This window comes from Scyliorhinus canicula, chromosome 9, assembly GCF_902713615.1.
Source record: "Scyliorhinus canicula chromosome 9, sScyCan1.1, whole genome shotgun sequence".
Classification (NCBI taxonomy): domain Eukaryota; kingdom Metazoa; phylum Chordata; class Chondrichthyes; order Carcharhiniformes; family Scyliorhinidae; genus Scyliorhinus; species Scyliorhinus canicula.
In genome coordinates this window covers 127,133,362-127,147,528 of record NC_052154.1, presented here as the reverse complement: position 1 = coordinate 127,147,528, position 14,167 = coordinate 127,133,362, and the positions used below count along the sequence as shown (strand labels likewise).

General features: G+C 45.8%; 1 protein-coding gene across 1 annotated transcript in view; it reads right to left on the bottom strand.

Moving 5' to 3' along the window:
• Window positions 1-1,241: 1,241 nt before the first annotated feature.
• LOC119970936 (receptor-type tyrosine-protein phosphatase beta-like) overlaps window positions 1,242-14,167 on the bottom strand; it is a 244,018-nt gene continuing 231,092 nt past the window's right edge. Inside the window, exons 43-44 of the mRNA XM_038806046.1 lie at window positions 7,481-7,616; window positions 1,242-4,783 (exon numbers count right to left, since the gene is read on the bottom strand). Coding sequence (XP_038661974.1) covers window positions 4,640-4,783; window positions 7,481-7,616 — 280 coding nt within the window. The 3' untranslated portion in view covers window positions 1,242-4,639. The remainder of the gene's footprint in view (window positions 4,784-7,480; window positions 7,617-14,167) is intronic.

Sequence of the window (14,167 nt, the reverse complement as noted above, 5' to 3'; positions counted from 1 at the left end):
ATAAATGATACTGTATCCCATCAAATTTCCCATTCGATCAGAGATGCTTCTTTCTCCTCCAACATCCCATCTCTAACTGGCAGTCTCTTTAACCGTTCCACTCTCAATTTAAGCCTTCTCCTTCAACTTAGGTGAAAGGATACTCAGGTTTCACTTTGCATTGTCAATTAGTGCTCTTCCTTTCTTCCATGACCACAGCCATGGGCAGTATGGTGAAACAGTAGTTAGCACTGCTGTCTCACAGCGCCAGGGACCAGTGTTCGATTCCGGCCTTGGGTGACTGTGGAGTTTGCATGTTCTCTATGTCTGTGTGCGTTTCCTCCAGGTGCTCCAGTTTCCTCCCACTGTTCAAAGACAGATTAGATGGATTGGCCATGACCAATGCACAGGGTTACGGCCTGATGGAACCATCAATTCACCAGAAACGCGTTTCCGATGTGAATCTAGGCTTTAATCGACTTACTTCAGAGCCAGCCTGTTACCTGTCAATGAACACGTAGTGAACTCAGGCTGACTCTGGACAAGGGTATTTATACAGCTGCACTAGGGGGAGGAGCCGTGGGCAGAGCCAAGGGTGGAGCCCAGCACAAGTTCCTGAGTGCTCCCAGCGCTACTCCCCCTAGCGGTAGGATAGCGCTACTGCGCTTACAAAGACAGTGTGAATTAACATATATACATCTATATTACATCCACCACAGGGCCTAGGTACAGTGTTCGTTCAGAGGGGCAGTGCAGAATCAACAGTCCACATGGCCTTCTTCTGAACTCTGGGGGTTCTATGGATCCCATCCATCATCACCCCCCACCCTTCCTCCAAATCATGCTGAAATTCTCTACCTACACCCCTCCATTATTGCTGCTTGACACCACTAAAACTGACTAGTTCCCCCAGTTAATAGCTGTATGTCTACAGCTGGAAGGACACTTAAGGGCTTACATCTGCCCTCAGCACTTCTTGGCTAAGGAATGGCAAACTGAACAAGGATGGACCCCATTGCTGGTTACTATCCAGTGATTCTGCCTGCAGTGTGCATTAATGTAGACATCAGAGGAGGTTAGGTGATAATAAGTTCTCTCTATAGTCTCATCAAACACTCCCACGCCAGATTCAATAGGAGTTAGATTCAGGACAAAGTTCCCTTTAGGTTTCCCCAAATCCAAGTGCATGCATGTTTCTGATATTTCCGTATCAGAACCTTTCAATCATTCTCGTTCTTACTTCCAAAGATGAGGCTAAAGAGTAAAAAGATAATCTTTAATTGTAACTTTTATCCTTGCACATTACTTAGAAAATATGATTTATACAGCATTAAATTGTCACACAAAGTTCAAAATGGAGCATCACTGATGGATGATTTAGGAGCTCCATCAGATAATCACATTAAAGCACAGCTCCTCACCATACCGACAGTGTAAAAAATCATACAGAACTACAGAAAAATATAATTCCACATTTTATAAAATTACCAATCTCTTTCTATGAATAGAAGTGAACAAATAGAATAAATGGACATCTCCCAAAGAAGCATCCAGTGCATTTACTATTTATTATCCAATATATATACACATCTGGTTTCTAGTTTAAAGTTAAACTATTTAGTACAATGATTGGTAGAAAGTGCTGTTGCATATGGCTTCTTCCTCCTTCACCGTGTCATTCACTTCCACCATGTTTACGCAGTGTTGCTGCTTATGAATTATTGACATTGTACTCAATCTACAGCCCCTTTCATTTCTATCCCTCTTCATCTGGAATGAAATTATTTATATGCCAACTAACAGTGGACAGATATTTCTACACTTAACTCGGACAAAACAGCAAAAGTCTTTTGGGCTGGTGTTGTGCAAATGCAAACATTATTAAAGAACATAGACAGTTTTCCTTTCTTTTCATCATCTTCGTTAATCTCCTGCAAAAGAAACTTAAAGCCTGAATCATCTCAATTTCACCCCCATCCCAATGCCACGTCTATCACCTTTCAGGCGATCTACCTCATTGCGATGAACAGGGATCTCTGTATACTTTCCATCCCTCCACCCTTACAGGTGGAATCTATGACTTTAAAGTCTGCCCTCCAATGGTTCAGAGGAGGAAATTGCAGATAAATGATAACTGAGGGCATAATTCACGTTACTGATCAGGTGGACAGAGCAAATCCGTGCTGGAGCCTCCAGGCTCCCAAGTTGTAAAGCTGTGTGAAAAATAGGAGAAAGAAATCCCAGGTGTCCTGCTCCAGTGGTGCCGGTGGCTGCCAGAGATAGCACCTCCAGGGTCAAACTGGAGAGGAAACAAAATGTCTCCAGTGTAGGACATTGATCAATCGTTCTTAACCCGTGACCCTTTGGTCAGATTCTAAATTCCAGTACAGTACTAATATTGCCAGTACCACATTGCAGCGCCACATGCTGCACGCGGATATCAGGATCATCAAGAGGACCGGAATCAGTATGCATGCACACACACAAACACAGACACACACACACACACACACCCCAGCTAAAGTGCGTAGTATTAAAATAATCAAGTATTCAGTGTCAAAGTATTCTGCAGGAGTGGGTGATACTATAGTATCATGTTACATCTATACAATTGCAGTTTAAAAATTGCTTGCAATTACTTCATTTTATCTGCATTTCAGCCCCATGTCAGTTGGATTTGAATTAAATTTGCACATGGAGGGAAGGCCTGGCAGCCCGAATTGTCCAGGAAGCAAGTAATTCTTGTATATAATCAAATCAAGTTGGACCTCACCATCTTTCCCCATTATTCACATCATCCCTCTACAAGTAAACCAAATTATCTCATAATTAGGAAGTTGATTTAAAGGTTGAAACCAAAAGTGAAATCAGAGCCAGCACTAACTTGCAGGACAATTACAGGTCAGCCCCATTTTCCAGTGACGTAATGTCCCTATAAAGACCTGAATAAAATGTATTTCCATTCAAAGCTCTTCACAATAAACAAAATAAATTTAAAATAAATCCTCCAGCTGCAAGGATGTTTTTGAATGCTCTATGTATTACTAGCGATAATTCTTGTCTGTGGTATGCTGGCTTTCCCTTATTCATCCCAGTTACATAGGGCTAAAGTTCTGCAGTTCCATAGATGTCCAAATTCAAAGTAGATCAAATCATAAGCTCTTAAATAAGGCTACAATAATGTAATGAGGCTGTAAAATAGACTGACACAGAGCTTCAATCAATTCTTCATTGCAAGTTTAAGATTAAATCAAAATTTACATATTACATTCCTTAAACATTTTAACTAACACATATGGAATAGATATTGGCTCATACAGGTTCACACTACTGCTTAGATAAAATAGAGACCTCCGCCTTGTCACTCAGAGATCTTTCATTACCCCCTTGGCAATAAACTCAGTGACCCAACTACCCTTCAGCAATCACTGAGACAGAGACCATTCAGAGACAGATTCTTCAAAAGCTTGATCCAAATATCCACCAGTGATGAAAGGAATGAAAATTAAAAACTTTCCAAACAAAACAAACATGCAGTTCTGATGCAATGCTTTGTAGGCATCTTAATCAAGAAGCAACTTTACATTCAGCCAGTCATTCATTCGGCTCAAATCTGCACAGGATCAATTCTCTGCTGTCTAATCTGCTTCCGACTGCTGTTTTGCCCGTTAGCTATGATACAAGGCTGAGAACATCTGTGAACAAATACTGGCCTCGTAAGGAATAGTTCATTTAACCAAGATGAGAAACACCTCTGTTTGGATTGGTGAATAACTTGCAGGTTGATTGTATATTAATTCCAGTGCTGCATGGATTGCTGAATATTAATTCACCACAAAACCCCAAAAAAGCAGAATGAAATAATTTTACCACATAGAGCATGTTGAGTGATCCGATTAATGCTGATACGAGCATAACGTTCAAAAAATAGTTTCCCACTTCACTATCACTGTGATGCTGGACTTCTTTGAAGGAAGCACTCCTTTTTCATCTGTGGGCTTGATTTGAATAAAGCATTCACCATAAAATGTGGCTTCAATGTCATCAGGTTTGATGAAAACACTTAAGGGATCAACATCCGGAAACAGCTCTTGCAGCTTGAACCTAAGTCTGGTGATATTTTTAAGGGTTTGCATTTCTGCAGTGCTTTATTCGAATGAAGCCTGAGGGTTTGTGCCTCAATGGTTCTATAACAGTTTATATAACAACCTGAAGGATAGGAAGGTTGAATATCTTTGAGATATTCCTGTCAAAGACAGTCTCCATTTCACACACCAACCAATAATATTCAAGGAGGTTGCATTTAAAGTGAAAGTACAGAGAGAACCCATGCATCAGATGTCAGTACAACAATCATGAAATGGGACACTATTTGGAATGAATTATGTGGAAGATTTTCAAATGTCTCAAAGTACTCCTGAAAGCTTTGGAAGGCTTTGCAAAGATTGCCTACAGTTTCTTGGAATTTCCCAACCATTGTTCCACAGTAGTTTTATATTTTGAAAAAAAAATAGCAAATCAGCATTAAAAGGACAGAAATTCTAAACATGTCTGACTGAATGAATATATATTCCTCTTAAAAATAAACATTTATAATTTACAAATAAAATTAGTGAAGGGTGCAGTTGAATTTAAAAAGAAGCCTCCGAGGCCATTCCCATTAAAGTACATGGCCATTGGCTGCATGGATGGCAGACGTATTCTCGTAGATGAGTGAAGATGTGTTTTGGTAGATTGTATCGGTTTGTGGTTTGTTTGCTCTGATGTACTCCATAGCACACTGGTTCAAGAAGACATACTGTGACTGAGGAGACAAAAGAGAAATTTGTAATGAGGCGCACCAGGACAGCTTGGTGTACACAGTGTCCTTCACTTTAATGTTTCCAGAAAGGCCTGCCATCTCCACTACTCAGTAAGGCCGAGAACCCAACTCTGTTCACTCACACTATGAGACCAACAGTGTTAACTAATTAATCTTGCAAAACAAGCATCAGTGGTAGTAATCCATCCTCCACTGTAAGATCAACATCATTAACACCCTGGGCGAGATTCTCCGCAAATGTGGAGAATCGTAAAGGCTGCCGTGGGACAGGCCGTGACCCACGGCAGCCTTCACGCCCACTTCCGGGGCCGATTCTCCCCCCAGGCAGGGCTAGGAGCGCGGCCCCGTGCGTCACGGCCGCACGGCAAGCGTCACGCCGGCTGACGCGGCCGATGACGTCAGCCGCGCATGCGCAGTTGCCGTCTTTTCCCTCCGCAGCCCCGCAAGACGTGGCGGCTTGATCTTGTGGGGCGGTGGAGGGAAAAGAGTGCGTCCGTTACGGGCGCACGGCCCCCCTTGGCACGGCCGTGGTGCCGTGCCAATCGGGTCCCCAGATGCCCAAACGGGCATCTGGCGCCCGTTTCACGACGGCAGCAAGCAGGTGTGTTTGCTGCCATGTTGAAACGAGCGTTCGGACCGGCCGCTCGGCCCATCGGCCTCGGAGAATCGCCACTCAACGTAAAAAACGGCGAGCGGTGATTCGTGGTGTGGGTCGGGCGTGGGGGGAGAATAGCGGGAGGGCGTGAAAAATGTCGGGAGGCCCTGCCGCTATTCTCCCACCCGGCGTGGGGGGCGGAGAATCGCGCCCCATCTCCATTAGTGAGATGAACCAAGCCATCCACCCACCTTCCTACAATGAGACTGACAGTGCTATCACTCATTCCCAATGGGTCTCTGAGACATGGGTGATGCGTGATTAGCAAAGAGTGATAGTTACCCATCTTTGCAGAGTAACACTGAAGTGCAAATGACCTTCCTCGCAGCGAGACTAAGGGCAGATCTTTCTGTGCCATTCTGTCTTGAGCCATCACCCACTTGTCCAGAGTTGCCAGCTCCATTCACGTGTCAATGAAATTCTGTATGCTAACTTACATATGTTTGCTTAATACAGTGATTGATGAGAGCTTTGTTTTGTAAACATAAGTGACCATTGAATTGACCAGCACTTTTTAAGTGGAAAAATCAGATACATTAAAGTACATTATTTTCTGGATAAACTGTAATTCTGCACTGAAGTGCGGCTGGGGAATGCCGGGAAAGCTGTCTCACAGGCTTCCCGACAGTCTTTGCGCCTTGCGGGATTCACCCAAGTCCCGCGAGGCATCGGAGTCCGAATTCCGCCCACAAGGGGCGTGACCAAAGGGCGTGCACCGAAGTTGGTTTTAAACCCGCTGAGGCGAACTTACCCGTTACTCATCGGCAACACGAGATCCACCGACCTCCTAAGCAAGGCTGCAGCCGGGCGCAGCTCAGCACTGGTCCACACAAACGTAGACCTGGCGGAACGGCACCCAGGTCGCTTAGGCCATCGGAGACCCTAGGATCGTCAGCGCAAGTGCAGGGTGGCTCCCTGACCCGTCCCCTGGAATGCCAGCTGGGCACCTTGGCACTGCCCAGCTGGCACCATGGTACTGCCACTCTGCCAAGGTGCCCGAGTGACACTGGTGCACTGCCTGGATGCCAGGGTGGTAGTTCAAGGGTGATACTGCCAAGGGCTGGGGAAGGGGGGGGGGGGGGGGCATGCCCATGAAAGGAGGGTTGAAGGGGTGATGGCTTGGTGTCCTGGAAGGGAGGGGGTGCTGTAAGGGGACCTGGGGGCCTGATAAGGGGGGGGGGGGATTCCCAGGGACCCCAGAGCAGAGTGTCCTCACTTGGGGGGTGTTGGGTAGTGCCTATATATGTGGGGGGTGTCATTGCCCATGGGTGGGGGTGTGGGAGACCCACAAGCTCACTTAGAGATCGGGGCACCCTTTCAAAATGGCAACGCAATCTTTTGAGAAGAAATTAAAGTTTATGTCTAAATGTAATGAGAACCCATTTATTAAGAACAATACCAATGGAGGCAGCCCACCACTGGCCAGTGGTGGAATCTTGTGGTCTTGCCACTGTCGGTGGCATTTTCCATCGAATCCACCCCATGCTGCCGGAAAACCCGTGGTGGGGGTGCACTGTCAGTGGGACAGGAAGATCCCAATGGCACGAACAGCTTGAAGTTCGTGCTGCCTGCAGTGGGTCGATTTGAATTTGCCGACAACAGAAATTTGAAATATTGCCATTGGGAGTGTTTTCAAAACCAAAGGATGAGTAAGGAATTGAAAGAGTGAAAAAATATGATACAAGAGCAAACAAGCAAAAAGTTAAAAAATCTTTATCTACAAATCTAGGCTGACACACCAGTGCGGTAGAGAGAGAGAGAGAGAGAGAGAGAGAGAGTGTGCTGGACTGTCTTCTGTTTCTGTATCATCTGTACTAATTATGATAGAAATAACTATTATAATAACATGGAAAAGGGATAGACTGAAAGTATAATTAACTTATTCACCGACGCCTAGTTGTGGGGAAAAGCTTGTGGTTCTTATTGATTAATATGCATTGATGGCACTGCTGATCTCCAAGCCCTATGATCTTGACTGTGCACAGATGAATATCTGCATTCTTCACTGGTGCTGGGTGTCTTACCTCAGTTTGCACCATCAGTGGTCGGCGCATTCGCAGCTGATGGACTGTGGTCCAGATATCGACCTGTCTGTTGTTGTCTATCTGATAAATCATATGATCGATGCAAATGAATGTCCCTGTCCGACCAACTCCAGCACTGAGAGAAAGGAGACCAAAGGTCAGTCACATAATAATAATAATCATCTTTATTATTGTCACAAGTAGGCTTACATTAATACTGCAATGAAGTTATTGCGAACATCCTCTAGTCACCACACTTCGGCGCCTGTTCGGATACACAGAGGGAGAATTCAGAATGTCCAAATCACCTAACACGTCTTTTGGGACTTGTAGGAGGAAATGGGAGCACCCACGCTGACACGGGGAGAATGTGTAGACTCTGCACAGACAGTGACCCAAGCCAGGAATCGAACCCAGGTCCTAGGCGCTGAGAAGCAACAGTGCTAACCATCGTAATTATGATGGAGAGTCAAACTCCTCTGTCCTCGCAGCCAGTTCATTCCTACCTGATTTTGTTCCAGTGAGGGAAGAAAATTCTCTCATGAGACACAGAGTGGCAGAATGGGTTTGGCATTCACCTTTCACCTCTGGGAAAGAGGGTTTTAAAATTGCCCAGACAAAAGGGATAGAAGGCTACTTTGATAATAATCTGTACATACTTGAGTGCCTTGCAAGCATGGGCCAACAACAAGATTATCCCTAATTCAAAACAAATTGGTAATCTCACTCTGGAAGGAAAATAAATAAGGCAGGCAGTGGTTTTGGGTCTTCCGAATCTGATGGATTACTACTGGCCGGCAAATGTGGAAAAGGTGCGGAGCTGGGTCAGAGGGGTTGATTCCCAGTGGGTCAGAATGGAGGAGAGTTTGTGCAGGGGGTCGGGATTGAAAGTACTAGCAACAGCACTGCTCCCGATGGCCCCGGAGAAATATTCAGGAAGTCCGGTAATAATAGCTTCATTGAGAATTTGGAGGCAGTTTCGCCAACACTTCGGTTTGGGCGCAGGGTCAAGGGAAATGCCGATTCGGGGGAATCACAGATTTGAGCCAGGGAGGTGGGATGGAAATTGTCGGAAATGGGGGAAGGGGATTAAGACACTGAAAGATTTGTTTCTTAGGGGTCGGTTTGCAGGATTGAAGGAGCTGGAAGCGAAGTATGGGCTGGAGCAGGGGGAAATGTTTAGACACATGCAGGTTCGAGATTTTGCCAGAAAGGAGATACAGAACTTCCCAGAGGGGCCGGCCTCGACATTGCTGAAGGAGGTGCTGACGACAGGTGGACTGGCGAAGGGGGCAGTGTCAGCGGTCTACGGAGTTATTTTGGAGGAGCAGAAGGCACCACTGGAAGGGATCAAAGCAAAGTGGGAGGAAGAGTTGGGAGAGGATATGGAGGAGGGGTTCTGTTGTGAGGTGCTTCGGAGAGTAAATGCCTCCACCTCATGGGCGAGGTTGGGGCTGATGCAGCTGAAGGTAGTATACAGAGCACACCTCATGAGGCGAGGATGAGCCGATTCTTTGAAGGAGTAGAAGACGGGTGTGAACGTTGTTTTGGGGGGGGGGGGGGGGGGGGGGGGAGGAGAGCTAATCACCTTAATATGTTTCGGTCCTGTCCAAATCTGGAGGATTACTGGAAGGAGATTTTTAGGGTCATTTCTAAAATGGTGCATGTGAAACTGGACCCTGGCCCCCCGGAGGCCATATTCGGGGCGTCAGACCAGCCAGGGTTGGAAACGTGCGTGGAGGCAGATGTTGTAGCCTTCGCCTCATTGATCGCCTGAAGGCGGATCCTGATGGGTTGGAGAGCAGCCTCTAAACCCTGTGCCCTGGTGTGGAGGGGGGGAATCTGTTGGAATTCTTGACTCTTGAGAAGGTCAAGTTTGAACTGAGGGGAAGGACAGAAGGGTTCTACAATTCATGGGCATTATTCATTATGCACTGTCATCGAACATTAGTTGGGAGGGGTGGGTGGGAGGGGGGCGACGGGTGTTAATAGGGGCTATGGGGGATTCCTGATTTATTTTTGTCAGTTGTTTATGTGAACATGTGGGCGAATGTTTCGGGTTTGGTGGGAGGATGGGATCGTTGTTATTGATATAGGGATTGACATATTTGTTACTGATTATTGTTTATTACTGATTATTGTTTATTGTTGATGGGTGTAAATTTGGGAGAAATTGCAAAATAGGAGGAGAATAAAGAAATATTAAAAAAATACATCTTGGAATGTTTTTCAAGAGTGATGTAAGAAAGTTATACAACAGAAAGTTGATGATGATGAATAAATGAATTCAGTGAATTCTCCTGGAGCTACTTCTAGTGTGACTATCCTCTTGTATGACTTACTACCAATTATCGGATATCTTGCGTCACATGGTAGATCTCTATCGCCACCAGCTGGTTGAAGGTCGCATCGATAGCTATAAATATTGATGGACAACTATATACAAAACTGTGCACAGGGATATCACCACAAAACCGCTACAAGGTCTGAAAGAAATGAAACCAAACAGACCACCTGGGATCGACCTAGGCATCGGAAATGACAATGGCACACCTGTCGACCTTGTAATGTGGGCTTTTGCAAAATTGAGACAACTGTTTGACAGACTAGATAAGCAACAACCTGAATAGCCATAGTTACGGAATCATACCGTACGGATCACAATGTTCCAGACACCACCATCATTGGGTATGTCCTGTCCCACCAACAGTTGAAAGAAGTTGCCTGGGAGTACTCAACATTATGACCCCAAGTCTCATGGCATCACAAAAAGCAGGACAAATTCAACCCAACAATTACTACCCTATCAGTCTACTCTTGGTTATCAGTAAAGTGATGGAAATTGTCCTCGACAGTGCCATCAAGCAGCACTTACTCAGTAATAACCTGCTCACTATTGCTCAGTTTGGGTTCCTCATTATAACCTTGGTCCAAACCTGGACACAAGAGCTGAGCTGAGAGTTACTGCCCTTGATATCAAGGCAACATTTGACCGAGTGTGACATCAAAGAGTCCAAGCAAAACTGAAGCTAATGGGAATTGGGAGGAAATTCTCCACTGGTTGGAGTCATATCAGACACTGAAAATTGGTTGTGGTTGTTGGAGGTCAATCATCTCAGTCCTGGGACATCACTGCAGGAGTTCCTCAAGGTAGTGTTCTAGGTCCATCCACCTTCAGCTGCATCATCAGTAATCTTCCCTCCACCATCGGGTCAGAAATGGGAATTACTGATGATGATTGCACCCATGTTCAGCACCATTCATTATTCCTTGGATACTGAAGCAACCAATGTCCATATGCAACAAGACCCGAACAATGTTCACCCTTGGGTTGATAAGCCACAAATAAGATTCACATCACACAAATGCCAGGCAATGACCACTTCCTCCAGGAGAGAATCCAACCATTTCCCCATGATACTCAATGGCATTACCATTGCTGAATCCTTCACTATCAACATCCTGGAGATCAATAGTGACCAGGACCTGAAGTGGACCAGCCATATAAGTACTGTGGCTACAAGTGTAGGTTAAAGGCAGGGTATTCTGCAGAGTGTAACTCAGTTCCTGACTCTTCAAAGCCTGCCCATCACCTACAAGGCTCAAGTCAGGAGTGTGATGGAATACTCTTCACTTCTCCGGATGAGTGCAGCTCCAAAAACACTCAAGAAGCTCAATACCATCCAGGACAAGGTAGCCTGCTTGACTGACACAACAGCTAAGACTATAAAGATTAATTCTCTGTATCACCAATGCACAGTAGCAGCAGAGTGTACAATCTACAAGTTGCACTGCAGGACCTCACAAAAGCTCCTTCGACAGCATGTTACAAAGCAACGGCCTCTACCCCCTAGAAGGACAAGGGCAGCAGGTGCATGGGAACACCACCACCTGCAGAATTCCCTCCAAGCCACACACCAACCAGACTTGGAAATATAATCGCCATTCCTTCGCTGTTGTTGGGTCAAAATCCTAGAACTTGCTTTCTAACAGCACTATGGGGTGTTCCCAAAACGCATGAATTGCAGTGGTTCAAGTAGGCAGCACATCACCTTCTGAAGGGAAATTAGAGATAGGTCCATGTGTGCCAGCTTAGCCAATGGTGCCCCCATCCCATGACCGAATGAAAAACATTATGCAGTACAAACTGCATTTGTGGGTGAAGAGGGAATATTGCTCTGTATCTTGCTGTGCCGGATTAAATTGAGACTACTTGATGCTGTCACTGAGGAATGGGAGGGATTTCCGTTCCCTGAACTAGCAGTCTCACCTTGATAGATATAAAACCATGGAAAGGGGAAAAGTAAGAAACTCTTTTTATTCTAACTGTACATGTAACTGAACTGCTGAGCAACCAGGAAAAAGCCATTATGATCTGAACAAATCTATTTTGGAGGGAATTTTGCAGGTGGTGGTGTTCCCATGCACCTGCTGCCCTTGTCCTTCCCAGTATCTCAGTTTGTCCGTGCATCTTGTTCTCTCATCATCTCAGGTCCAGCTGTGAGTGTAAGGACTGACTCTTTGGACTCTGAAAACCTATGGACTTCGGGACCACTTTCAGGCCCGACCCCGTCTACTGTAGCAGCAGGAGTTCAGGGATGAGCTTAATGGAGGCAGCTAATTAAGAACCTGCCTCCAGTATCACTCTTAGGGACTTAAGAGCAGGCTCAGGAGGCGGGGTGGTGGGCAAGGGGAGGTAATTTAGTGACTGAAATGTGAAGGAGTCCAGCAGCCATCATTGTGGCTGTGAGTGCAGTGACAGTGAATGGAACACAAGAGGGAGCAATGCAAGAAAAAGGACATTCCATGAAAGACTGCTGCTATGCCAGGCCCATGCCTGGGGATAATCATTGCTTTTGCAACTTCACCAAGTAAAAGTCAGATTACTTTTAAATGTCACATACTTTCCTCCTGTGAGCTGCTGAGTTTTGTTAGCTTTTCAGATCCCAGTTGCCTTGGGGAAGATTGGAAAAGCCGATGAATATCTCCATTATTTCCTGACCTACCTTAATGGGCTTCCCACCACTGCCAGATAGGTTACCACTCGCAATCTGAAGCTGCCTCAACTCACTCCTTTGGTCAGCTCCTGCAGCAAAACAAACCCACTTCCAAGGTGCTGGGAAAATTCCTCCCTGCTAAATCTCTCCCTCATTTTCTTGTCCATGTCTGTTTATCTGTCTCTTGGACCAATTGCACCTTGCAGCAGAAACCCGGTGGGAGTGGATGGGAATCTTTAGTAGACACCCAGCGGATTTTTTGCTTGACTTGTTTGCAGCCTCTGACATGGTCGGTGATACTATTATCCTTCAGAGCCTGTCCAGTCAGAAGGCACTCAATTTGCCACATTCCATTCTTATCCATCCAGTTACAGACAGAATGTCACCAACAATAGTTTCTCTTCACACTCCCACACTGTTACCTCTGGTGCCCCCCCAAAGATCTAGCCTTGGCCCGTCCTATTTCTCACCTACATGCTGCCCCTCAGTGATGTTATCTAAGCATTAGTTTCCACATGTACGCTGACAGCATCCAGCTCCCGCTCACCAATCGTACCACCTTGCTCAACCCTTATTATCAAGAGTGCTTGGCAGAGCATAAATTCCCTCCAACTAGATATTGGGAAGACCAAAGTCATTGTCTTTGGTCCCTACTACAGCACTGTGGGTGTACTCGGACCAGGTGGACTGCAAGAAGTTGACCCATCACCATCTTTTCAAGGGGAATTTGGGATGGACACAAAATAGTGGCATTGCCGGAGATGCCTGCATCACGTGAAAGGAATAACAAAAACATCTGTGCTTCAATTCCCTTCCCTGAAAACTGTCCGTGTTGGATACAGACTACTCACAACCTTGGTGTGATATCTTATCTCAAGATAAGTTCCTCAGGGAATCTGAAACTCACTGCCTGAAAGGGTGGTAGAGGTGGGAACCCTCACATCAGCGAAGCATTTAGATGAGCACATGAAATGCCTGAGCATATAAGGCTATGGACCAAGTGCTGGAAAATGGGATTAGTGTAGTTAGGTGCTTGATGGCCGGCGCAGATATGATGGGCCTAAGGACCTCTTTTAGTGCCGTAAAAACCTGATGACTCTATGACCACCGTTCCCCATTCAGCATGGAGGAGGTTGCCAGCAGAAAGCAAAGTCCAGGAGATAGGATATTGTAATGTTTTGCAGCTAGGGGTGGGGCCCCAAGAGATCTGAGCATTCCTTAGGGAGCCTGGAGGAGTACTCAAAACTCCATTTGGCTACACCTAATGAAGAATTTTTGTTTAAAACCTAATTATGAGAGCCCTAGTAGCTTTTCAGCAGATTTCCTTGGGAGCATCATGTGACAGCAAAATCAGCAGTGTTGAAATGTAGAAAAGGTAGGAATGCTGTTACGCCATTTTTATGGCTCACCTGCTCCTTTCTCTCAGGCTATTCTACCAATATAACATCTGTGCAGTGCTCATCCTAACCAACTTTCCTGCCTGGACAGGATAACTCGCCAAGCATCCCTGACCTTGACCTCAGCCCACTAGCCTCAAAACCACAGTTGGTCAGGTAGGAGCCTTTAAGTGACCATTAATTGGGAGCCCTTAAGTGCCTTAATTGGGGCGAGGGTGGGCAGCCATCTGAGGTCTTCTCCCACACACCCTCCCCTAACTTTAAAATTGTGGACAGGGTGCGAAGCGACAAGG